This window comes from Pteropus medius, unplaced genomic scaffold, assembly GCF_902729225.1.
Source record: "Pteropus medius unplaced genomic scaffold, Ma_sr-lr_union100, whole genome shotgun sequence".
NCBI lineage: Eukaryota > Metazoa > Chordata > Mammalia > Chiroptera > Pteropodidae > Pteropus > Pteropus medius.
Genome location: NW_024353517.1, coordinates 3,780,151 through 3,805,826, shown reverse-complemented (window position 1 = coordinate 3,805,826; position 25,676 = coordinate 3,780,151). Strand labels below are relative to the sequence as shown.

The 25,676-nt window shown below is 39.9% G+C and overlaps 2 protein-coding genes across 6 annotated transcripts in view; one reads left to right on the top strand and one right to left on the bottom strand.

Annotated features, from left to right (window-relative positions):
- The window catches only part of LOC120592967 (nmrA-like family domain-containing protein 1), a 27,298-nt gene extending 4,681 nt beyond the window's left edge, over positions 1 to 22,617 (bottom strand). Inside the window, exons 1-6 of one of the 2 annotated variants that reach the window (XM_039850721.1) lie at positions 22,262 to 22,617; positions 21,165 to 21,199; positions 11,061 to 11,182; positions 5,048 to 5,286; positions 2,999 to 3,248; positions 6 to 194 (exon numbers count right to left, since the gene is read on the bottom strand). In XM_039850721.1, coding sequence (XP_039706655.1) covers positions 6 to 194; positions 2,999 to 3,248; positions 5,048 to 5,286; positions 11,061 to 11,182; positions 21,165 to 21,199; positions 22,262 to 22,588 — 1,162 coding nt within the window. In that variant the 5' untranslated portion in view covers positions 22,589 to 22,617. The remainder of the gene's footprint in view (positions 1 to 5; positions 195 to 2,998; positions 3,249 to 5,047; positions 5,287 to 11,060; positions 11,183 to 21,164; positions 21,200 to 22,261) is intronic. The other variant, XM_039850722.1, reaches the window with a different exon arrangement.
- The window catches only part of TRA2B (transformer 2 beta homolog), a 20,820-nt gene continuing 17,516 nt past the window's right edge, over positions 22,373 to 25,676 (top strand). The window contains exon 1 of one of the 4 annotated variants that reach the window (XM_039850723.1): positions 22,373 to 22,653. In XM_039850723.1, the coding sequence (XP_039706657.1) occupies positions 22,618 to 22,653 (36 nt within the window). In that variant the 5' untranslated portion in view covers positions 22,373 to 22,617. The remainder of the gene's footprint in view (positions 22,654 to 25,676) is intronic. The other 3 variants (XM_039850724.1, XM_039850726.1, XM_039850725.1) reach the window with 3 other exon arrangements.

The following is a 25,676-nucleotide window of genomic DNA, read 5'->3' as shown; positions in this document are numbered from 1 at the left end:
TAGCTTTGCGTCTCGGACTTCTTTCCCCAAAATCTTGGACAAAACATCAGCATATTGCTGTATTGTTAGTGCTTCTGCACTGAGACCCACGGCCTTGCCTAAAAACTCCGCTGGAGAATTGAAAATGCTAGAGACCACTGCTCCAATATCAGCAACGGAGATGCCATGCATTGGTATGTCCCCCATAGGCAGTGCTAGTAAAAAAAAAAAAAAAAAAAAAAAGACAGAAATAGCTAATTATATCACATCCTTGGTAGGTTTACCAACTTGAATTAATCAACCATTTAAACCAAATCTATGAAAGCAATGCAACACCAAGTGGCCACAAACTATGCAGTTATAAGGTTTTGTGTGAGAAAATACCATTATGCCTGGGTATTGATTTTTTTTTTTTAAAAGAGCAACCATTTACTAAGTATTTGCTGTGTGCAAAGTGTGATTAGTTGTACCTCCAACCCAGACATCTCTGCTGAATTCCAGATTCATATGTCCAACTTCCTACTCAACATCCTTACTTGACTGTTTAATAGACATTTTGAACTCAATGTGCCCTGAAATGATTTCCTATACCCCCACAACCTGCTCCCCCTACAGACTTCCCCATCTCAGTTAATGGCAACTCCATAATTCTAGTTTTTCAAAGTCAAAAATCTTGACACTTCTCTCACACCCCATATCCTATTTTATTTTTTATTTTTTTGGAAATACTATTCATAGTATGTCCAGAATCTCACTACTTCTCACCATCTTCACTGCTACTACCTTGGTCCAAGCCACATTGAACAATCACCTTTGACTTGGATTATTGCAAAGTTGGTCTCCCTGTTTCCACTCTTACCTTTCCGTGGTCTCTTTTCAACACAAGTCAGAGAGATCCTGTAAAACTCAAGTCAACTCATATCATCACTGCCCATACCCTACAATGGCTCTGTCTCTCAAAAGACAAGCCAATGGCCTACAGGACTAGGCCTCTGTTAACTCTGGCTCACCTCCTACTACCCTCCCCTACTTGCTCTGTTCCAACCACACTGGCTGTTCCCTCTGCTCAAAATCTTCTTCCCCCGAATACTCACAAAGCCCACTACCTACTTCCAGAAGGTGCTCAGCTGTCACCTTCTCAAGGAGGTTCACTGATCATCTTGTTTAAATTTCACACACCACTCACTTACTGCTAGCATTCCACATATACCTTACCCTGTCTTAATTTTTCTATAGCACGTACCTCTTAACATACAATATATTTTACTTATATATTATGTTCATTATTTATCTCCTCCACCCAAATAGGAGCTTTGTGAGGGCACAGCTTTCTGTTTTTGAACTGTTTATTACTGAAACCCAAGTGAGTGACTGGTGCATAGTATGTTCTCAAATATTTATTGAATGAATGAATGAATGAATGAGCATATTGGCTGGTTTAATTCTCAAAACAATCTTGAAACATAAGAATATCAGGTACTTGCCCGAAGTTACTCAGCCAGCAAGCAGCAGAAGGGGGTTCAAACCCTCATGCATCACTCCAAAGCCTGTGCCCTCCCTACAGTATGATATGGCCTCTCACTGATTTCCAGAATCCCAGAATCCTGGGGCTGGAACCCAAAGTGGACACAACCTAGCCTCAGCACTCTCATTTTGTAATGATAAAACCAAGCCTCATTGACTCAACTGGTGCCTCACAGCTAAAAAGCAACAGGCCAGGACAAGAATCAAGGTTTCTGAATTTTATTCCAGTGTAAAAGTGACTTAAGACTTAGCAGACAAAGACCAAATATTATATTTGGTACTTTGTAGCAAAATTAGTTTCCTGCCTGAATTTCTTCATAGGCAAACTGTTTGCTCACTCCTCAGATTAAATTATAATTGTATTTTATGTTTGTAAAGCAGTTTGAGCTTTTTGAGGCACTCAGGGTCAAGTCTGTTCTGACTCTGAACTTTGTTTTTGAGGACTGAAGGTCTTGGGATGGGATTAAAAGCAGCTATGGGACAGTGGTAAAGAATACAGCTCCGGAGCTAAACTGCCTGGGTCCATGTCCTATTAGTGATCTTGGGACAGTTACTTTATCTGTCTGTGCCTCGGCTTCCTGATCCGTAAAATGGAGGTAAATAGCACAGTGCTGGGCCCCTAGTAAATGTTAGCTATTCCTATAGTGGAGATACTGTGTTTTATAGACTCTGGGGCCTCAGATGGGACTGGGTAAGAGAAGTTTAAGGCATCATCTTTTCACCCAGGACACTGTAACTGATCAATTATAATGTTCTAGTTCAAGACCAGGGAGATGTCAGTGAGCTGGCTTCTAAAACCTGGTGGGGGCTAAAGCTATGTATCACATTTATACATTTATGTCATCATTTGTTCAACTATTACCCAGGTCGTCTGTAACTGGCAAGTGCTCCTGGCTCAGCTCTACTTGGACTGCCACTAGTTATGCCTCTGATGAATCTTAATTATGTGCCAAGAAAAAGGACTGAATTGTTGCCATTGATACTTCCATATTCCCTCCACTCTACAGAGCCACCTTGAACTATGGGCAAAGAAAATGTCCCCAAAGGGCAGAGGAATGCTAGCCAGTGGACTGACAGCACTGGAATTACCAGGAATCCTTGTTAAAACTATAGGCTTTCAGGCTCCAGCCCAGACCTACAGAACAAGACGGCAGACAGGGCTTGAAACCTATCCCTGGAGAATCCCATGGGACCAGATCAAGAGAAGACTGTCTTCCATGCTGATGGAGATGGCCAACTGGATGAGCTAAAAGGGACCTTAGAAGTCATCTTGCCCAACTTTTCCATTAGACATGAGGAAACTGAGGTTTGAGGTCACAGTTCTCTGTGAAGTCTAGGACAGTTTGGTATTCCTCTCAGCACTTCATACAGAGCCAAACACATAGTAGGCACTCAAACGATGTATGTCCACTGAAGAGAGGAAGGAAAGGAAAGAGGAAGGGGGAGGAGAGGACAGCAGATGTCTAGATAACTTTCACTGCAAACTTCCATTTACCCAAGGTGTAGTAATCTCCATCAGAGGCTTTCATGGGCTTCCATATGGTGAAAAAGTTCTCAAAGTAAGCTGCCACGCGGATGCTGGTCATGGGGACACCAATGGACCAGAAATACTCCTCCACTTCTCCCTTTTCATCAAAGTGCTCAACTTTCAACTTCCCGTTGGTCAGGCGCTTGACATTCTCCAGGCCACTGAACACTACGTGCTTCAGACCCAGGCGCTTGGCGACATCAGCTACCAGCTTTCCCTAAGGGACAAACATAAATTCTTTATATCGATTGCTGTATTTGCATATGGACTAGAGGGCAGTGCTGGGTCCACTCCCTCCTTTTCTTATTGTCCTCCTTAGAAAAAGAGCTCTTCCAGCATCAAGATAATATATTCAAGCTATTGTATGAAAGGGCAATGATCTTAGTGAGTAGAGCGCCACCATATCAAACGCGGAGCACCATTAGAAACTGAGAGGCAGCCTGGTGGGAAAGGTTGGGGACATTTGGTCCCTTCCTCTAGGCTGACAGTATCTTTGTGATCAACTGCCGCATTAATTTGTATATGAGGCTAAAGACACTTGAGAAAACAATACACAATATAATAATGTTTTCTAGTAATGAATTATGTCTACATACCATCTGATATTGAGAGCATAATGGATGTATACATATAATTATTATTATAGACACACACAAACACACATATACAGAAATATTCTTTTTTATATTTTAGTTCCAATTTTTCCAAAGCACCTTTATTTCTCTTTCCCTCCCTCCCTCCCTCCCTCCCTTCCTTCCTTCCTTCTTTCTTTTCACCGTTTCCTTCTTTTTTTTTCCTTATAAAACTCCACGTAGCAAGCAGAGCAGACATAATTAATCTGGTTTAGTAGATGCAGAAAGTGAAGCAGAGAAGCAACTTGTTTGTACCCCTGGGTTTCATAGTGAGTGAATTAGTACCCAGAGTTCTTAAAATAGGCCCTTTCAAAGTTTATCGCTAAAAGACAAGCTATAAGTGGTATAATTAATTTAACAGACATTCCTGAAATAGTTTAACCCTGTTCTTAATTTTTTGAATTGTGCCATTTCTGCAAGAGGCTGATCCTATCCACTACATTTTTAAAATCTAATCTTCATATTTTTTCTAATTTAGACATACAAATAGTATTGCCATAGGGGGGAAAATAGATCTTATAATGACCAAGAAGTTCCCTGAGCTTCCATGCTGATAACTGCTCTCCAGAGTAGTTATCAAAGTAACCACTTTCATCTATTTTAGCTGTTTCTTTATTTCTAAATAACATGTTTGCACTACTAATACTTGATTTTTTTTTCAATTTAAGGTATCAGCTATTAAATTCCTACTGTGAAAGATGAGCCCTCATCTTTAGTGTTCTCGCTCTCTCTCTCACACATACACATACGCACAGAGTCCACCGCCACCATCACACATACATGCAATTCCCTTTTTTTCCATGCTCCCAATGTCATAACATTAGACTAGAGCAATAATCAGTGCTTACACACAGCTAAAGCTGAGCCATGTGATATCCTATGGTTACATTTATTTATTTATTTTTTACAAACTTTCATTTTCCCTGGAGTTAATCATTGTGGGTTTGTTTGCTTATTTGTTCAATTCTTTTTCGATGTACCCATTATTAATTCATCCTCAAATTCTCTACCGAAAGTATAAATATACCGTTACATTTTTGTTCTTTCTATTTCACTCTCAGACTAACCTTAATTTTAGGGGTATCTTTACTGCCAACCCTCATATGCCATCTACAAACAAAAGGTGAGAATCTAATGACTGGCTCTACTGCACAGCCATTCTCAAAGATCCAAGATCTTGAGATGTGGACGTGTACTACGTAACACTGATTTCACAATCAAAGACACCTTGAACAAGTACTTGAAATATATATATTTCATAAGTCCTGGAGAAATGTTGTGGAATGAGGTTTATATTTTTGTCCAGACTGGAAGGCCTACCCCCTTCCAGGGAGGGCAGGGCAGCCAGGGAAGGTAAGAGGAAAGGGTGCAAAGGTGTTCCCACCTGACACACTTCTTTCTTTTCTCTATTACTGTTCCAGATGCTGGTCACCAAGAAGGCCCCATAGGCACCTTTTAAGGCGGCCTCTACCGATGCTTCATCATCCAGGTCCCCTTTCACCACCTCAGCACCAAGGTCCTGGAGCGCCAGTGCATTTGGTTGAGTCACATCCCTGGTTAGTGCTCTCACGGCGAACTTTTTGCCCTCCAAAATGGCCTTGGCCACAGAGCCACCCTGAGCTCCTGCAGGATTGGGGAAGAAGAAATAGAAGAAGGCTCAGGAAGAATGTTCACTGAAAAAAAGCTGGTCAGGGAGTCCAGTTATTCAGAGTACAGCTGTTGTGATAACTACTTCAGGAGGCTTCCCCGCGGCTTGCAACGGTGGTTTGCAAACTAGGTTTCTCACAGCCTTGTCAGAGTCCAGCAGAGAGAGGAAGAATAAGAGTGTACTGAGGCAACGAGGAGGCCAAATGAGCAGGGTGCCAGACTCTGTACCCCAGATTCAAATGGGTACTTCTACTTTTATCTGGTTATAGATTTTATTTTCAGGTTCTTCATACAATTTTATTTTCAAAAGGGGTTTCTAAAAGGTTGAAACTTAACACAAGTTTCTTTTTACGGCATTCGAAGCCATGCATAATATGATCATTACTTGCTTAACTTATCTTCTCTGCAAATATTTACTAAACGCCCTGTGATATATGCCAGTCCTATGCTGGGTTACTGACATTTGGGATCCTCCGTCAGATGGGTTGCATACCTGTCCTGAATATATTTTTTGTGCCTTCAGATCTACCTTCGCCTCCTCCACCCTGCCTAGTGCCCTGAGAGAGGCTGACCTGTATGGACTCTATCAATGTGCTCTCTTGCACTCAGGTTGGTCTGGTCAATGAGAGGCATCAGCCACAGATCTGAGGACAGGAAAAGAGGTGAACCCTCCACACGGCTGCTCTCCCCAGGTTTTGGTTATCTCTCTTACACTTTACTCTTGCCTCCTGTTGCTTACTTATTCTTTATTGTTCTCTTCTCTTTCCACCTTTATTCAGTTTTCCTCAGCTTCTCTGAAGAGTATGGCACTTGTTTCTTGTGGGACCAAACCAAATTGATATGCCACTGATAACCCTATAGGGTCTGCCATTTAATGAGCTTTGCCTTTGCACAAAGAGCTTCAGCTGAAGGTTAGTGCTCTAGTGGTAAACATGAACAGACAGCCAAAGGTCACCAGATGTTTGAAGAAAGCCTCCAGCAGGAAAGGCAAAACAACAAAAAAACACTCACCACCACCAACAACAAAAAACCTGATAAAAGGAAACAGAAACAGTGCGGTGAACAGAAGAAAACTTTTAAAGGATTGATATTTTCAGAGACTGGAGAAGATTGTGCATTCAGAACACTACATCTGCATACTGTACAAATAAAAGGGGAGAGAGAGGCAGAAGAGAAAGAGAAAGAGTATTCGAAAGGAAACATGAATCTCAGAAATTTAAAATATAGAAGAAATAAGTTTTTCAATAAGAAAAGTTGGAGAAATCTCCCAGAATTGAGGAAAAAAAGCAAAGAAATGGAAAATAGGAAAGAGGAAATAGACGATCAAGCCAGGGGAATTCCAGAATGAGAGAAGAGAAAATGAAGGTGTGGAATTAGCAAAGGAGATAATTTCCCAGGGTTCAAGGGTTATAAATGAACTTTGAAATTAAGGGGGCACCGAGTGCCCAGCACAATGAACAAATGAAGTCCCATATTGTTTACATAATTGTGAAATTTCAGAACACTGGGGATAAAAAAAATCTTTACAGCTTTGATGGAGACAGGGATGGTGATGAATTCAAAGGTGGGGATAAAAATAGCATCAAATTTCTTTATAACACTGAACGCAATGGAGTGAGGCAATGTAGGGGGAAAATTAATTTCTGTCTACAATTCTAAACCTAGCCAAATAGTCTGTTGAGTCTAAACATTTTACATAAAGACATTTTCAGACACTCAGATTTCAAAAATTTAACTCCTATGCACTCTTTCTCTGTAAGCTACTGGAGGATATTTTCTAGCAAAATGACAAAGGAAAGCAAGCAAGAGGAATCTAAGAAACAGAAACCAAACCTAGGAAAAAGGCAAAGAGAATTGTTAGAATAATGAGGAAGAGAATCCTAGGAAGATTGAAATTAAAAGATGGAGCACTCCGGGAGGGAGATCTCCATGGGGGTTGGGGGACAGAACCAACAGATTAATGATGCATTTGCTCATTTTGAAAGAAATCATCTAGCGTTATTGAAGAGATTAGGGAAAAGTGAATGATAGGTACAAAGAAAATGAAACGAATAAGAAATAAAGGCAATTATTAATTTCAGGAAAAACGAGAAATTATGTAAGAAAAGAAAGCGCACACTACATGGCGCAAGTATGAACAATAATTACATAATCATAATATGGGCCCATATTAGTCCATTGTCCATATGAAAAAAGACAAATTGTTGTAAGCCATATGGGGAGGATGAGAAAAAAGAAGTATGTCCTTGGGGCTGTGGATATAGACAATGGATGAAGACAATGCATAACATCTAAAATTGAATATCGAGAAATAGCATCTTATCACATTATTTAGAAATATGGAGACAAATATCAATAGAAACAGAAGAAAGGGGTAGGGCAGGGTCTGCTGGGCTTCTTTATAAGCTTTGTAGGACTATTAGACTTTTAAAATTATTATATACACATCTATAGAAATAAAAATTCAATAACAAATATTCGTTAGCTATATTAGTTTGCTAGGCATGTCATAACAAAATTCCACAGATTGGTGACCTAAACAATTAAAACATATTTTCTCACAGTTCTGGAGGCTAGAAGTCCAAGATCAAAGTGTTGGTATGTTTGGTTTCTACTGAGATCTCTCTCCTTGGTTAGCAAATGGAGAGCCTTCTTACTGCATCCTTAGGTGGTCTTGCCTCTGTGCACTCCAGCCCCTCCTGTCTCTGTGTGTCAATTTCCTCTTCTTAAAAAGACACCGGTCAAATAGGGTTAAGGCCCACTCTCACAGACTCATTTTAACATAACTGCCTCAGTAAAGTCCTCATCTGCAAATAGTCATATTCAGAGGTACTAGAAATTAGGGCTTCAACATATCAATTTGGGGGGCATACACAATTCAGCCTACTATTGTAATTATTTCCGTATAACCCCGCTACTAAACTGGGTTCTCCTCGAAGACAGAAACTATTTATTCTTTATCCCTGTTTCCCAACCATGTGCTGAGACTATTCCCTGGCAAACCGTAAGTTTCCAATACCTATGTGTTGAATAAGTGAATGAATAAATAAATCAGAAAGACTGAAATCTCTGTGCTCGCAACTCTTAGCTTTGGAGGTACAGTCCTGCCTGGACCTGTGTGAGATGAAGAAGCAAATGACATGGACCAGTGTGAAAAGATAAGAGGAGCTGGACCAAACTCAAGCCTGGCTCTCCTAACCACTCCCACTCTAATGTTTAAGATGCGAACCAGGAGAGGAATTCATCCACCTAGGCTTTGCTCCTTTAAATTAGCCAGACATACTCATAAATTCATCAGCCCAATAAAGCAGCCCCAGAACATTCATTCTTGACATACTCAGTTGTCTCAGACCCTCCTCGCTTATTCTGGATTGTTCACTCATGGACCCAGTTTCCTACTAGATGATTCCATTTTGAGATAAGAAACATTCCGTGTTGACATAAGAAACATTCAAACTTGTAGAGAATTTTTATAAGAGTTTATGTGAGCCGAACTGATGACATATGCCAGAGAGCAAGATCTCAAATGCTCTGAACAATAAGAGTTTTGCCGTTTCTTTTATGCATTTGAAATTAAGGAGGGAATGTAAGGAAAGTGACATGGAGGTGAGACAAAGCAAGGTGGGGATTGTGTTACAGGATAGTTAACAAGATAACATGTTCTCTTGAGGGTGTTATGGCTTATTTCAAAGGTGTGTTAACCTAGATGCTCAAAAACAATGTACAGGGCTTGCTTAAGGCAAAGATAAGCCTTTTACTACAGAAGTTATAGGCCTGGGGTGTGACTACCCACCATGACCTGCCCTGTTAGGAATTTATGATCAGATCATCCTGTGAGGTTACTTTCCATAGAATCCCTTTTTTTGTCCAAAACAGCATTTGATGGCAGGTTCTAGAGGTATTGTTCAGAAATGGATGTGCAAACACATACGCAGGTTAAAGGTTAACATGTTTCCCTGTCAAATTTAACTAGGCATCCTATATTTTTATCTGCTAAATCTGGCAACTTTACCTTAAAGACCTGGGCAGTAAGGTAATCAGCCCTATCCTCAGCTAAGCAGGAATCAGTTTTCTTCAGCTCTGACACATCTAATCTGATTCCTTTAGGAGCAACTCCCAAGGCTCTTATCCAGCTGCCTATTCTGAACACCTAGGCTCAAGTTTCACAGACCAAAATGGAGCTGCTGGTGTTCCATGACCTGCTCCCACCATGTTTTTTTTCTGGTTTCACTGGTTCACAATTTTACTCTTCCAGCTGCTCAAGCCGGAATACTCTAAAGTCACTGTTTACTCCTCTCTTCTCACCGCTAATATCTGGTCCATCAGCGAGTCCTGCCAACTCTCTTTAGAATGCACCCGGAATCTGACTGCTCCCCACCACCTCACTGCTGCCACTCTGGTCCTAGCCATATTTTGCCTGGATTATGGCAGCAGCCTCCTAAAAGGTCTCCCTGCTCAGCCCTTGCCCCCTACAGTCTCTTCACAAAACAGAAGCTAAAATCATCCCTTTAACACCAAAGTCATCTCATGTCACTCCTCTACTCAAAATCCTTTAATGGCTTCTCATCTCTTTCAAGGAAAAATAATATTCTCACTATCACCTAATGCTTTCTAAAATCATTTACTTTGTATCCCATTTACCTTTTATTTTTTTTTCCTTTTTAAAGTCAATATACCTGGCTCTTGGCTTTTGCAAATCTATTTCTCCCCTCTCTCTGCTCTAGTCCTTTCTTAACCCTTCAGACAAAACTCCTGTGCTCATAGAGCTTATATTCTAGAATGGAGAGTCAGACAGTAAGGGAAGAAATCAAGCAGGGAGGGCAGCCAGACAGTGGCAGGGTGGAGAGAAGTTGCAATTTTAAAGATATTGGTCTGGAAAGTGCTCATGGAGAGGGCGACATCTGAGCAGTCATGAATGACACGAGAGAGAAAGAAGTGTGAGGAACAGGAGGAAGATTATTTATTCCTGGTTGAGGGGGCAGCCAATGCAAAGAATTTAAGGCGGGAGTGTGTCTGAGGAACACACAGAATAAGTAAAGAGGAGTGGTAGAAGATGAGGGTTCATTAGCTGGACTTGGCATTTTACTTGGAATGAGACAGACATTGGAGGGTTTTCAGCAGAAGCATGTTATGATCTGATAGTTTCAAATGGATCACTGAGAGGCTGAAATGAGAACAGATTGAAAGGGAGTGGCCTGATTTGATTAACATTTTGCAACGATGGCTCTGGCTTTCAAAGAACCGGTTGTAAAGGAGGCAAAAGTGAAAGCAGAGACTGCAGTAAAAAGGCTCGGACAGCTGAACACATGAGAGAAGTCACTTAGCACATTCTCCTAACCCCCACCCACTCCATTCTTTCAGATTTGCTGAAGTATTGGTCAGGCATGTGGATACCCCCTACAAACCCATGAGTCTCTCACACTTGCTCCTTTTCACTTGTCAGGAAGTGAGTACAGAAAAGTTTCTAGAGTACAGCTTCTGTTGAAAGGAAACTCAAACCAATAAGTCAGCAGACGATTGAAAAAGAGAACATATCAGCTGTCCTTGTCCTGCTGAGATCATTTCTGACAAATCAAATCAAATCACCCAGCCCCTTTACCACAACAGAAACTCAAACAATAGGACACTTTTCTTAATTTCCTCCAAAGGGCTCTTTGTTCAGCCCAGGCTTGCAGACTCTGAAGTTAAAAACATGATGACAGGAAAGTAAGGCACGTCAGGATGCACTTTAAAAGTAAAGAGTTTTTTACCTGTAGCTCCAAACACTGCAATCACTTTCTTGCTGGTCATGTTACTGGACAAAAAAAGAGTTAGGCGAGTAGCTGCACTTTCCTCAGAGCAGTGAAGACAGCCGAATCTGCTTCTTTTCTGCCTTGAGAATAATAAGCCACATTTGATTACCACGTAACTTAGTTTGCCCCTCCTTTGATAGTTTTATTGTTCTTATTAGCTAGCTTAGTCAGAATGACACTGCAATTTTCTAGATTCATTTGTTCACTGCTTCCTGTTCAGCAGATTTGTATTCAGTGCCCTTGGTATACTAGGCATCGAACTAGAGGTTCTGGTGATTTAGATCTTGTAAGGGAGATAAATAAATTAGTAAATAAATATATAGTAGAAAGCAATGGCAGAGGGGACATAGGTTATAGAGAAAAGACACAAAATCCAGACTAGGGGTGTTAGGGAAAGTTTTCCAGAAGAGATGGTGCTGGAGCTGGCCCTAAGACCCTATGGGTTCAATCAGGGACAGTAGGAAGAGATAACTCATACAGGAGCTACACATAGCCAAGTTCAAAGGCACGGCAGTCATAACACAAGGCTCACAATGACTGCAACAATGCTACGGGAATAGCAAGAAGAATGGGGAAGATGGCAGAGACCAGAACACAAAAAGCCTAGTAGGCATAGCAAGATACTTGGATTTACTCTGACATCCACAGCAGGTTTTATGAGATTCTGGCAGAAGGGTAGAGGCTGGGTTGAAACAAGACAATGCTGGAAGCAGGGATACTCCGAAGGAGGCTAAAGAAATGATACAGTTGAAAAATTACAAAGGCTCAAACATGTATTTGGGGTTGAATTGTGTCCCTCCAAAATTCATATGTTGAAGTCCTGACCTCTAGTACCTCTGCGTGTGACCCCATTTGGAGATAGGGTCTTTACAAAGGTAATCAAGTTAAAGTGAGATCATTAGAGTGGCTCTAATCCAATATGACTGGTATCCTTATAAAAGGGAAAATGTGAACACAGAGATGTGTACAAAGGAAAGAAATAGGGAGAACGCCATGTGAACATGAAGACAGCCACCTGCAAGCCAAAGAGAGAGGTCTGGAACAGACCTGGGTAGGCGATGGAGGAGCAGGAGCAAGGCTCAGGGGGAAATGAGCTCAGAATCGAACCTACTGGGTTTGAGGCTACAGTTTGTCGTGTGATTGAGAGAAGATGAAGTGAAAAAAGCAAGTGTAGCTTCTCCTTTAAGGAGCCTTATTGTAAAGGAAGTGAGAATGAACTATGGTTACAAGATGAAATGGAATTTTATTTCAATAGGGAAGATGTGAACATGTTCCTGGGTTAAAGGTAGCTTTCTCCATCCCTCATAGTCTGCTTTATTTTTTTCATAACACTTACGACTTGATATGTTACAGGTATATTTATTCGTTCGTATATTTATTTCCACCCCACTTCCCCAACTAGACTGTATGTTCCATGAGAGCAGTGACTTTTATTTTTATTCACTCGTGTATATCATGGGGCCTAGAGCTATATCTGACACATAGTAAGTACACAATAAATATTTGTTGAATGAACGAATGAATGAACAAATGGAGTTAGGTTCCTAAGAAATGCTGGAGGGCAGGGACTCTGCAGCACTGATGAAAGGGCATTGAAAATAGCAGCTACTGCAGAGATATCTGGGACCCTCTGTCAAATATGAAGACAAATTATGGGTCTGCAGCCCGTCTGCCCTTTGCCTTTCCCTCTACTGTTCCACTCATATAACTTGCCTCTGCCTAATTATCTTTGCAAGAGGAAGAAATTCTCCTAACTGCCCCCCTCTCTGCTCTACAGTGCAACTCACTATGAAACTGAGAGGTTACTCTACAGTTGTTACAGATTGGAACAGTTGGTCATGCACACCTGTGCATTTCTTAGAGGCAAAGCTGCAGAGGCTAAGCTGGACAAGCTAAATCCAGAGGGCCCAGTAAGTGGAAAATTGTATGTTCTCATTTCTATGATAAAAATACTAATGGAATAAAGTCAGCTATGTCACAAGAAAGATACGCAGTGCCTCTGCTACCCTAAACTACACACAATCCTACACTGGCCATATAGAGAATTCTCAGTACCATTCCAAGCAGACATGCAAAAGAGATAAAGATTTAGATTCAAGGTAGTTTATCCATACCATTATTTGTATTGAAAAGAACTGCAGACAATCTAAATGTCTGCCACTAGGGATTAAATAAATGATGGCATAGCCATCATTTTAATGGAGAATTGGATATCTCCATTAAAAATTACAGTTTCTAAGAATTTTCTTAAAATGGAGAAAGGCTCAAAATATAGTTATATGAAAACAGCAGACTAGAGAACTGCATATACAGTGTGATTCCAGGTTGTAAAGGGGGAAAAAAATTATATACACACACACTGCATACACACATGTAGCCTAAGAGTACTTGAGTGATTTTAGGCAATATGTTCGTGGTAGGGCCAGAGGACTCAGCATGACATGACATTGTTCTCACACTTCGATTACAGCATAGTACAATGACATGCACATTCTAAGAGCTGACAGAAAAAAATTAAAAGTCTATGAGTACACGGTAGCCAAAAGATGGAAACAACCCAAATGTCCATCAAGAGTAGAATGGGTGAAATGTGGCATATTCAGACAATAATATACCATACAGTAATAAGAATGAATAACCTAACACAATATGCAACAACCTGCAAGAATTTCAGAAATAAAATGTTGAGCAAAAGAGTAAAGGAATATCTAGCATATGATTTAGTTTATATAACATTCAAAAGCAGGAAAAAACTAATCTATGATGAGAGATTACTTTTGGGAGTAGTGAATGGAAGGAGCTTAAAGAGGCTTCTGCAGGGCTGGTAACATTCTCTTAATCTGGGTGTTGATCACACGAGTAAATTCATTTTGTGAAAATGTATCAAGCTGTGCAGTTAAGATTTGTGCAATGTTCTACATGTGCCTTATACTTCATTAAAAACTTTACTTTAAAAATAATCTATAAGCAAAAACCAAAAGCTAAAGTGACTGAACAGGAATAGCTAACATGGGCAGGTACCATCCTGTAAACATTTACACTGGGTGGAGACAAAAAACTTCAGCTTTTTATCTAGGCAAATCTCTACCACGGCAAGTAGGAACATGGTAACTTCAGCAAGTTCTCAATATTATTATAGTAAATATCAGCTGAATCACTGGTGTTCTGAAAAGGAAAAAAATCCCTTGTCGCTTGAAGATAAAGGGGAAAAAAAAGTCAAAGGAAGTGCTTACGAAAGGCCTGATATTCCAGCTTAGATAGGAATGAGTTTTGTTGAGCTGTGTGAGAAAGATATTCCTAGTAAAGAAAAGAGCTTTACAAGCTCTTGCCTGTTTTAAGTATAAAAAAGTTTAGATGAAGCTCTTTGCTTTTGTTTCTCAGACTTTGATTTTTCTTCTTTATCAAATAATGCATTCCCATGATGAAAATTTGGAAAATTCTGGTAAGTGTAAAGAATTAAGAACAGTTGTCTCATACTATCACTACTCTGAGGAAACCAAACTTAGCATATTTGGTCTCATAATTTTAATGTATTTTTTCTTTACACCATCGAGATAACTCTTTATGAACAATTTAGTATCTATTGAAGAGTAAAATAAAGATGAACAAAAATAAAGGTAAAACAATAAAAACATGTTAGTATAGTCAAGACTTTATTCATCAGCATTCTTATTTGCAAACCATAGACACTGGTAATAAAAATTATGCAAGAGACTTGGGTCAATCTTAGAAACTTCAGAAATGCTGAGAGCAAAGCTCAGAGAATTGAGCAGCCAGGACGTATCTCAAAATGATATCATAGAACTTGCCTGGCAAAGATACCATGGCTGCTGCCACTGAGCACAGCCATCACAGCTTATAACACCAACACTGCCGACTCTGGATATGGTCCAGGACAGTCAGAGCTGCTACCCTACCCTGCAGCCTATGGTAGCTGCATGTAGCTGCTGCTGTGGTCTCTACCCACTTCTACAGCATGCTCTGTACAATATTGTTTCTTCTGCATCACTAAGTTCTGATTCCAAGACTGCAGTGGTACCCAGCTGCAGGGAAAGCAAGCACCTGGGATCCACGGCTTCCACAATGGAAACAGGCTTTGTGGCATGTGAAGATTCCCACACACATACTGAAGGAATTAAGATGCTAAGTGATCATAAGATATAAATTTTCAACACAGTCTACCCCTTAGGCTCCCCAAAGTCAACATATGTTTCTTCCCACACTCACACAACTTTTAAAACAATAACATCTGACGTAACACAACTACCTCATACTTTTAACCTGTCCCCAAAGTGATTAAAACAAAATCTCAATTATTGGACTCAGAATCAACACGGGACAATGCATATCTCTCTTTTAATTGTCTTAGATTCCATCTTGAACACTTATCCACTATTATTTAAATTATAAAATTAACAAGCATTTCTATGTAAAATACTGAAAAGAAGAATAAAGATAAAAATCAATCCAAAAATATACATATGTACATGAAAATGACACTAGATGTTCAAGTCCTCGTTTGTGCAACTGAATTCAAGGCCATAGTTGGTATTTATAACTTGCCTTCTCAACTACACATTGTTATCTTTACCTAGAGCCAACAGAATCTCAGCTGATCAAACCTTTATTTTAAGAGTTGAATTCTTAGTGTAATTAAATTACATCTACTTACGTAAGGTTACTATAGTTTTTCATGAATTTTCACCACTAGATTTGGCAAAACATGTCAACAACCCACCAACAATTATGGCTCTTTCTTAGTGGTACAACCATTAGTCCTTCCATTTGGAGAAAAACCAGCTGGTCCTCAAAAACATTACTGAGATGACACACCATTGTCATTTCACGGGATTCTTCTTCTATCCTCTGACATACTTGTTTTTGACAAAGGCATCTAGCTAGGGTAACTGTTTTCAGTTCTATAGGTCACTGCATCCTGATGTCATCAGTATAGTGGACTAGTGTGTAATAGCCTGTGGACTGATGAAATAATAGAGGCTCCTGTAGCACAGAGCTGGAGAGTTTACCTAACCTTGATGGCAGGCAATTAAGGTGTTTTGCTGTCCCTTCTAGGAAAGAGATGTTCTCAGTTATCTGAATCAAGGATAAATATAATTTGTTAAGTCAATAGCTATATATCAGTTATCAGGACTTATGTTTATTACCCCTCAAAGGAGACCCTGTCTGGAATAGCAAATTCAATTGGGGTTATCACCCGATTAACTTTCAGATAGTCTGTTGTTACTTCCTAACCCTGATCTTCCTTTTGCACTGTCAAACTTGTGAGTTAAATGGGTCTAAGATAGGAATCACCACATTCGCATCTCAGAAGTCCTTGATGGTAGCACTACTTGGAATGGATAGCAATACCATAAAGATGTCAATTCCCTCCAAGTTAACCAACAAATTTGATGCAATCAAAAATCAAAATTTCACATGGACCTTTTGAGGAACTTATTAAAAATCTTTATGAGTTCTTTAGAAAATATTTATAAATAAACAAATTGATCTTAAAAAAAAAAAGCATAAAGGGGACATATCAGTTAGGATTAAACCAAAGAAATGGAACCAGATATTAAAGAAAATGGACATATACCCGAGGTGAGGAAGAAAGCAGTTAGTACTGAGGGGGTATCACTGGAGATGAAAGGTGAAGGGTGGGTAGGAATTAACCTGGTGAAAGGGATAGTGCAGTTGGAGAAAGCATTACAGTTCAGGACCACAGCCATCAGTCAGTGGTAAAAGCAAGAGATTATAAGAGAAAAGCAACAGATTAGAAGAGAAAAAAACACTGGCTGTCAAAGAAATGCAAATTAAACAACTTACAATACCTCATGTTTCACCTATTAGGTTAGCAAAGTTTTTCATTATGATTCCAATGGTATGGTGAATATTCATGGATTGTGAGTTGAAATGTAAATTAATACAATTTTTCTGGATAGTAATTTGACGATGTTTCAAAAATCCTAAAAAAGGCTCATACTTGTTGGCAAAGTATTTTTCCTCCTAGGAATCTATCTTAAGCAAAACAAAACAAAACAAAACAAAATACCTCAAGATATAGATTTATGTACAAAAATATTCACTGAAACATATTTTGAAATATTGAAAAATCAGGAAAAAAAACAAAGAAAGTTATTAAATAAATTATGTACAGCCATATGACCCCAGGTTGCTATAACCACTACTCACTGGACATCTTCATTTGGATGTCCCAGCGACAACTCAAATTCTACATGTCTCAAATTGAACTCAACACTTTGCCCTATCTGCCCTCATTTTCCTTTCCAGTCAACGGTAATACTGTCCTTCCACCTGGTCACCAAGCCAGACCTAGAAGTCGATCCAGCATCTCTCTCTACATCCCAGCAGTATCTTGGGATGTATCAGGGCAGCAATTCTGATCACTAGGGGTTCAATTAAGAGACATAAACCACACAGTAATTTGAACAGAGAAAGTTTAACAAAGAATAACTTCAACTGGAGATAGGGGTAATGAAGGATTAACTAGTAAGAAGAGATCTCTAAGGAATATAGAAATAGCAGATATAAGGAGAAGCTTTACCCTAAGTCTGAAATAGAGTCCTCAAGAAAGACCTCCCTCCACTCAAGAGCTGAGGTCCAGACCTTGTTGGAAATAGCCTGACTGTGGCTCACTGGATGACAGAGAAGTTGCTGAGCGGCCATACCATAAAAATTTAATAGAAATCTGCCCTCCAGAATTTTTTCATAAATCTTTCCCTGCCAAGGAAAACTGTTTATGGGGCAGAGTCTCAACTGAAAAAAAACCACCTGATGTGATGTCAGAGGAGGCCACCAGCAGCTGGATGCTGCTGGGTGCTGCTACGTGCTTCTAGGATGTGTGGTGGATTGGTTCCAGGACCCTCTGCAGATACCAAAATCTGAAGATACTCAAGTCCCTTATATAAAATGGCATAGTATTTGCATATAATCTATACATATCTTCCTGTATACTTTAAATCATCTCTAGATTACTTATAATATCTATTACAATGTAAATACTATGTAAGTAGTTGTTATACTATATTGTTCAGGGAATAATGACAAGAAAAAGACATGGTCAGTACAGACGAGGAACCATCATAGGCCTAGCTACATAGTACATGTCAGCAACAATGTAACCTTTTTAAAAAAATTCTTTATCTGCATTATGGAATCAGTGGATATGGAGGGCCAACTGTGTACCCCATCAAGACCAGTGAGGTCCACCCTCTCAGAGCAGACCCACTCACTGTTTACTTTCCATTCTTACTGCCATGGGAGTCCAGTTTTACAGTACTGGAACCACATCCCACATGGCCACTCATTCAACAGTCTGGCTCTGTGCTAGGTGCTGGCAAAACAGACATGAATGACACATAAGCCCTCCAGCCTGACTTTTATGTCTTTGCCAGGACAATATTCCTTGCTTTCAGCAAGTCAGTTGACTACTTAGGAACTTATAAAAACAATTTATTCTAAATTCTGTTCTAAATCTATTCTATTCAAACAAGTCAAAATTCATACTTTGCTTTTCTTCATTCACTCAACAAGTATTCTTGAAGGCTTACTACATGCCAGGCACTGGTACGAGGTATAAAACGGTAGATAAAATAGGCATGGGCCTTGTCCTCAAGGAACTTATAGTCTAGTGGGAAAAACAAACATGAAAACCAAAATCACAGAAATAATTATATATCGTTTAAAATTACAATTGTTATGACTGATATGAGGAGTGCTTAAAAGTCTATGTAAACAAGAGATCTAATCTAATCTGAAACAGGAAGCAAGGCAAAGCCTGAGATCTGAGTAGGAGCCCAGGCTTAGGTGTGTGTTATGAGGAAGGGTGGTTGTTGACTATCCCATGAGAGGAATATTCATAAAAGGTCCAGGGTCGAGGATACACGGTGTGTGAGAAACTGTGTGCCTACAGCATAGTGAACAAGGGGGAGAATATCAAATAAGGAACAGATCATGCAGAAAATAGCAGATCATATTAAGGTTTTTGTACTTATGAGAAGCCACTGATGGTTTTAGAGCCTGTGGTACCATGACCGGACTTAGGTTCTTTTCTCTCAACATTTGATTATGAAAATGTTCAAACAGAGTGGAGAGAATTGTACAATGAACATCCACTTTGTGGACTCACATAGATTTTATAATTAACATTTTGCTCCTTACTTAATTTTTAAATTACCTCACATTGAAAAGTGCCCAGGTGTTAAAAAGGAGGAAATAAATCTAATCTCTTCTTCCCAGGGAAGATACGAGAAAATTTAGAAATGGTACAGCCTAGCCAATACAATGATTAGAAATTAAGAAATGCACAAAAGTACAAGGAATCATTGCAAAATTCCAAACACAATTATTGGGGAAAAGTGTGCTAAAGTTTTTCCCTCGGGAAAACCCTAACCCATTTCATCTTTGTGAATTATGACTCCAGCTTCAAGGTAATGGTTTGACTCTTCATATAACCCTATTTCCTCATATTAGAACTTGAAATAAAGTACTTAAAGCTATAAAAACTGTACAAACACTAATTTAATTTCCAAGATAATTTGCAATTCTCCAGAAAGGTGAGTTGATGAGGCCCTGATAAATGGTGATGAGGGTGAGGGGTGGGAGGTAGAGAGGAAAAGACAAGTTTATAAAATATACGAGAAGTAGAATTGATGAGCAGGGGAAGAGAGAAGAAAGTTTTAGCAGAGACATTTAGAGGGCAGTGAGAGATATATTATTAAAATGATTAGTTTAATTTTAATTTTAATTTTGAGCATGTTAATTTTTACAAGGCTCTGAAATATTCAGGTAAATATTCCAGCAGGCAACTGGAATTTAAGCATGGAACTGAGGATGGTGTTCAAGGCCATAATATCAATTTGGAAACCATAAGTATATAGGTCCCTGACTGAAACTATGAAAGCATATGAGGTTGGCTCTGGATAATATATAAAAAGAGATCTTAAGTCACCACCAAATCTCAGGGTCTCGGGTCCCTTAAATACTGATGCTGTTCCAGATGCCTATTTTAAACCAAGCAAGAATGAAATTGCCAATCTTACAACTCAATAATAAAAAGATTAATAACCCAACTAAAAAATGAACAAGGTATCTGAATAAACATTTCTCTAAAGAAACTCTATAAATGTCTGAAAAAAAAACAACACATAAAAAGATGCTCAACATCATTATTAGAGAAATGCAAATCAAAACCACAATGGGATACTGCGTCACACCCACTAGGGTGGCTAGAATTAAATGGCAGTTCCTCAAAAAGTTAAACACAGTTACCATACAACCCAGCAATTCCATTCCTAGGTATATTTCCAAAAAGAACTGAAAACCGAAATGTATGTTCATACAAAAACTTGTACATGAATGTTCATAGCAGCATTATTTATCATAGCTAAAAACTAGAAACCACCAAAACTCTATCAACTGATGAATGGATAAAATGTGATATATCTATACAGTGGAATATTATTCAGCAATGAAAAAGAATGAAATACTGATACATGCTACAACATGGATGATCCTTGAAAATGTTATGCTGTTAAAGAAGGCAGTCATGAAAGCCTTCATATTGTATGATTCCATTATAGGAAAAGTCCAGAATAGGAAAAACTATAGAGACAAAGTAGATTTGGGATTCCTTAGAGCTGAGCGGGTAGAGAAGGAGTTTCTTGCTTTCCACTCCCAGCACCTGGCCCCTTCTCCATCTTGCCTTCTACCCATAGGCTGGGAGGGATGGTCTGTTAATGAGTACAGGTTTCTTTTTTGGGGAGATGAAACTATTCTAAAATTGTCTGTGGTGATGGCTGCACAATTCTGTACATATAATAAAAGCTATTAGAATTGCACACTTTAAATGGGAGTATTTCATGGTATGTGAATTACACCTCAAAAAGCTTTTTTAAAAAATCAAGTGGCTTTTTACCGCTATTAGAGTACCTCACTAGCCATTTACCATACTTTTTTTTTAATGCATGGGGAAACAACAGGTTCAGAGAGGTCTCGACTTCCAAGTTTCGGCTCTTTCCAACACAGCAGTCCCCCACTTACCGACAGGGGATACGATCCAAGACTCCAGTAGATGCCTGAAACCGCAGATAGTATGGAATCCTATATATACTCTTTTGTCCTATACATACATCCCTATGGTAAAGTTTAATTTATAAGTTAGGCACAGTAAGAGATTAACAGCAATAATAACAAGAGAACAAATATAACAATATACTGTAATAAAATGTGGTCTTTCTCTCCACAATATCATTCTGTGCTATACTTAGCTTTTCACATAAAGAAAGCACTTTAGGGCTTCTCTTTGGCATATCCAAATTGCCAGCATCACTATTCTTTTGCTTTGGGGCCATTATTAACTAAAATAAGGGTTACCTGAACACAAGCACTGCAATACCATGACAGTTGATCTGATAGCAGGATGGCTACAAAGTGACTAACCAGTGGGGAGCACAAACAGCATAGAGCCACTGGACAAGGGATGATTCACATCACAGGCTAGACGAAACAGGATGGCATGAGATTTCCTCACACTAATCAGAACTGTGCACAATTTAAAACTTATGAGTTATTTATTTCTGCAAGTTTCCATTTAATATTTTCAGACCAGTTAACCACAGATAACTGAAACCATGGAGAGAAAAACCACAGATAATACCACGCAAAATTAATCTTCCCCCTTGCTACATCATTGTAGTTGTGCATCCCTCTAGCACTTAAAATCATGGTTTGCATGCATGTGTTTAATGGTTCTCCCTTATAAAACTACTAACTTCTTCAGAATAGAGATTATATCTGACTTCAGTGCATCAAGATCTGGCAAAGTGCTCTGGCATTTAATAGGTGCTCAAATGAAGGTTTATTCAAGAAAGAAAGAGCTACAACTAAGGCTAAATAAATGCAAACAGCAGACCCTAATATACGGATGTCCACCTTCCCGAACAGAGGAAAGACACAAAAAAAGACAAAAAAAAAAAAGTAAAAAAGACGGGAGAAACGGAGGGCATCTCCTCCTTCCCTTCTCCTGCCCACGACAGTTTACTAGGAAAGACAAAGAAAGGAATCAGGAGTGGCCGGAGACATCCCCGCACCCGGTGGCGGCACCACTGCACCGCAGACCCACCATCACAGACACTAACCTCCACGCTTCCTCTCTCGCTTCTCAGAGACCCAGAGCTGGGGGCAGGGCCTGCGAGGGGCGGGGCGTACGCCACATCCGGCCCGCGACGCGCCACTGCTGGATAGGGAATGGCGAGCGCGGAGGGGCAGGGCCAAGAAAGCGCGCGTTCTGGCAGGGGGCGGAGCCGGTTTAAGGACGCCGCGTCACGTCCGGAAGACTTAGATCCTGCGCGGAGGTGGTGCGGTGCGCTTCGGTGACCAGCGACTTGGGAGCAGTGCGTTCTGAGAGGCTGCGGCGGAGCCTCTATAAGGAAAGCAAGAGGTTGGCAACTTGGATTGGAGCACATCGAGCCGAGCGGCGCAGCACCTGGGCGTCATGAGCGACAGCGGCGAGCAGAACTACGGCGAGCGGGTACGTAGAGGTGGTGGCGGGGGCGGCTGTGTGGTCCCAGCTTCTTTCGTCTTTCCAGGCCCGTCGGCCTCAGACCGGAGCTGGGCGATTTGGGCTGCGAGGTCAGGCCAACAGGACGGGAGTCAGTTTAAAAAGCCCTCGCGGGTAGTGTCTTTAGTCGTGAAGGAGGCCCCAGGCAGGCTTCTGTGGGCTCGTTCCCGAGTCGGCCGTTTTTTCCGTTATAAGGGGGGGATTAAAAATGGCCGCTGCGTCCCCTTGGTGTTGGGGGAGGGGAGAGGTATCATTTCTCCGTTGCTCTCCTACGAAGGCTCGCCGCAGCCATCTTGGGCTGGCGGGCTGGGCGCGCCGCCAGAGGCACAAAATGGCGGATGGGCCCGCGCCTTACTGGGTGGGGGTGGGAAAAGAAAGGCAACGTTTTTTAGGGTCTTTCAACCTCAACCGGTGTGTACATTAGGAAAGGGTCGTCGTACTGGCCCCGGAAGAATGGAATCTAGTGTGTTTTGGGGACTTCTTTTGTAGGATAGGGGGAAGTAATCTGAAGGAGACTAAATTCTGGGCCGTTACAGGGAGATGTGCGGGCTTTGTGTTAGGCCTAAGTAGGGTGCTTTTCTTTGATACCGAAAGGGCTTTCAAACCAAAACTCGTAACCTGAGTACAAGTAGAGTAGACCACGAAGTCTCAGAAGATTTTCTTATTTTATGCAGTACATATTTTTCCACGGGATAGTATAGGAAAAAATTGGCGGGCAAGGATTTATGGCGCCGTTATTTCCTTTGTTTTGAGACATTCTTTGGACCACGACTTGTGCTTGTTTTTGTTTTTAAGTCTACACTTTCCAGTTGTGGAGGTCGGTGAGGCTTGATTAAATTGAAGGAATAAACTAATTCCTAGGTTTTAAATAGCATGATGCAAAGCTTGGTTGCAGGGGGGGGGGGAGTGTTTTAATGAAGATGCAACAATACAAGGCTTGCCAGAGTCCTACATATTTGGAGGTTAAGGAGACTTTGTCGGGGTGATAGAAAGCACCATAGAACTTGATTTTTTAACTTCATAGGAGTAAGTTGGGTATTTTTACAGTTTTCTTGATAGGTTTTCCTTTTGTATTTCAATAGTAATAGTCAGGTAGATCTGTCCAAATACCTTAGCAAACTCAAACAGATTTGGGGTGGTTTAAAAATAAATTTAGCTCCAGGTACGTTAGTGAACTCACTGTAACTTTGGAGCCAAGTCTGTTTAGGTTGGAACTAATCAGGCCTCGCCTTCACGTTTTCAATTAAATATACTGCTTTTGATTTTAGTGTCACCGATGTGCGCTATTATTTTTTTAAGCTCTTGCTTTCTTAGGGAAAGAAAGTTTGGGTTAGGCTCACAAATTAAAGCTGTTACTTCTGGTTCCTGCCAGTTGACTATTGTGGAAACTAAGTCATTGGTGTTTGGAGTGGAAAGCAAATAAGTTTTAAGTTCTCAGTTATTATATAAAACAAGTACTTTTACACTCTTTAGGGACTACAAAGTGGCTGATTTCTGACTAGCAGAGCTCTCAGTTAAATAAACTGAATAAGTTCATTGTGGTGTGCTCGTGGAGATAAAAAAATTGCCCAAAGGGAAATAAATTAATAATGTTTTACATAAGGGAGGAAACAACGGTAGAAATTAGGTCCTGGTTTGAGGCAGCTCAAGAGATGTCATCCTAAGTTGTTATGGAAGGGGAGAAAGCTGTAAAATAAAACTACATGTTTTTTCTTTCCTAAGAGTCATGACTTCTTGGAAGAGATTTATAAATTTTGAAGTTGTGGGATAGTTTTCACTTGTTTGGTTTTGGCGTTTTGTATGTTGATTGCTTTCCAACTGGTTTTGGAACCTGAAGTTGTTAGAATAGACCTAAAACGCGTGTTTGGACTACCAAAGAATATTTGGCAAGGCTTAAAGGTCGATGGAACAGTTTAAAATGCCATAAAAGGGGCTAAGTAGAGCAGGTCTGATTGGCTAAAAACTTCTTTTTAAAGTGCCTGAAAACCGTCAAAAAATTGCATTTAAGGACATCTTGGACATGCCTGTAAGCCTCTCCAAAGCCTGAAAAATTAACTCATTCTACTTTAGGCTCTCACATTCCAAACTGTTCATGTAAATCACAAATACAAATCTAATGAGTTCAGCTGTAATTTCTCCCCTCATTTGACTAAATTTCTAATCCAGACACTTTACTTTCTCACACATTTCCCAACGTAACTAGAAATTTTTTCCCCAGTCCTTTGGACGTTGGAAGTTTGTTCTTTCCTAAACAGACTGGAGGTGTGTGTGCAGTAAATTAACACAATTTGGTCACTCTTAGGATTGTGGTTTAGTGTGTCCCCTTGTCTCATTTTGAATGGGTAGGTAGGGTGCGTTCTTGGATTTTTGTGGTTCATGTTACATATAGTTTAAAGACAATCTACCTTTTACCTAAATTTGTCTGCAGGATTTTTGTGTCAAAGTTGGTTTAAATCAAAATGTGTCTACAGTTGACTTCCCTGATCTGACCAAACCCATGCAAAAGTATATTTTTCATCTCTAATTCAAGTTTCTTCCAGTAATTTCCAAAAATTACATGCATTTCTTTGCAAAGGGGTTGACTTAACACCTTTGCCAAAAGAGGCACTCAGCAGTTATGTCACAATTAGGAAGCGTGAGAACTTAGTACAAGTTGGTAGCAAACGTAATACTGGGGATAATATATCTTTGAGGCCCAATTATGGTCACAGTGTTTAGGGTATGTGGGGTTTATATTTTTAGTCTGTACTGGCTTCATGTTGTCTTTTTAGGGATTGTAATTTCTTGAGTCTATGAATTGACTACCTAGAGAATCCAGAAACTAAGGAAACGGTATTATATAGGCCAAATGGTTTTAATTTCTGTCCATTTATCAAGATTATAATAGCAAGCAGTTTAAGAAAATAACAGAATTTTGGCTACTTTTGTAGAAATAACATGTTTGTAAGGTATAGGCACATTATTTTTAATCTTAATTTTCTGTATAGATGGGT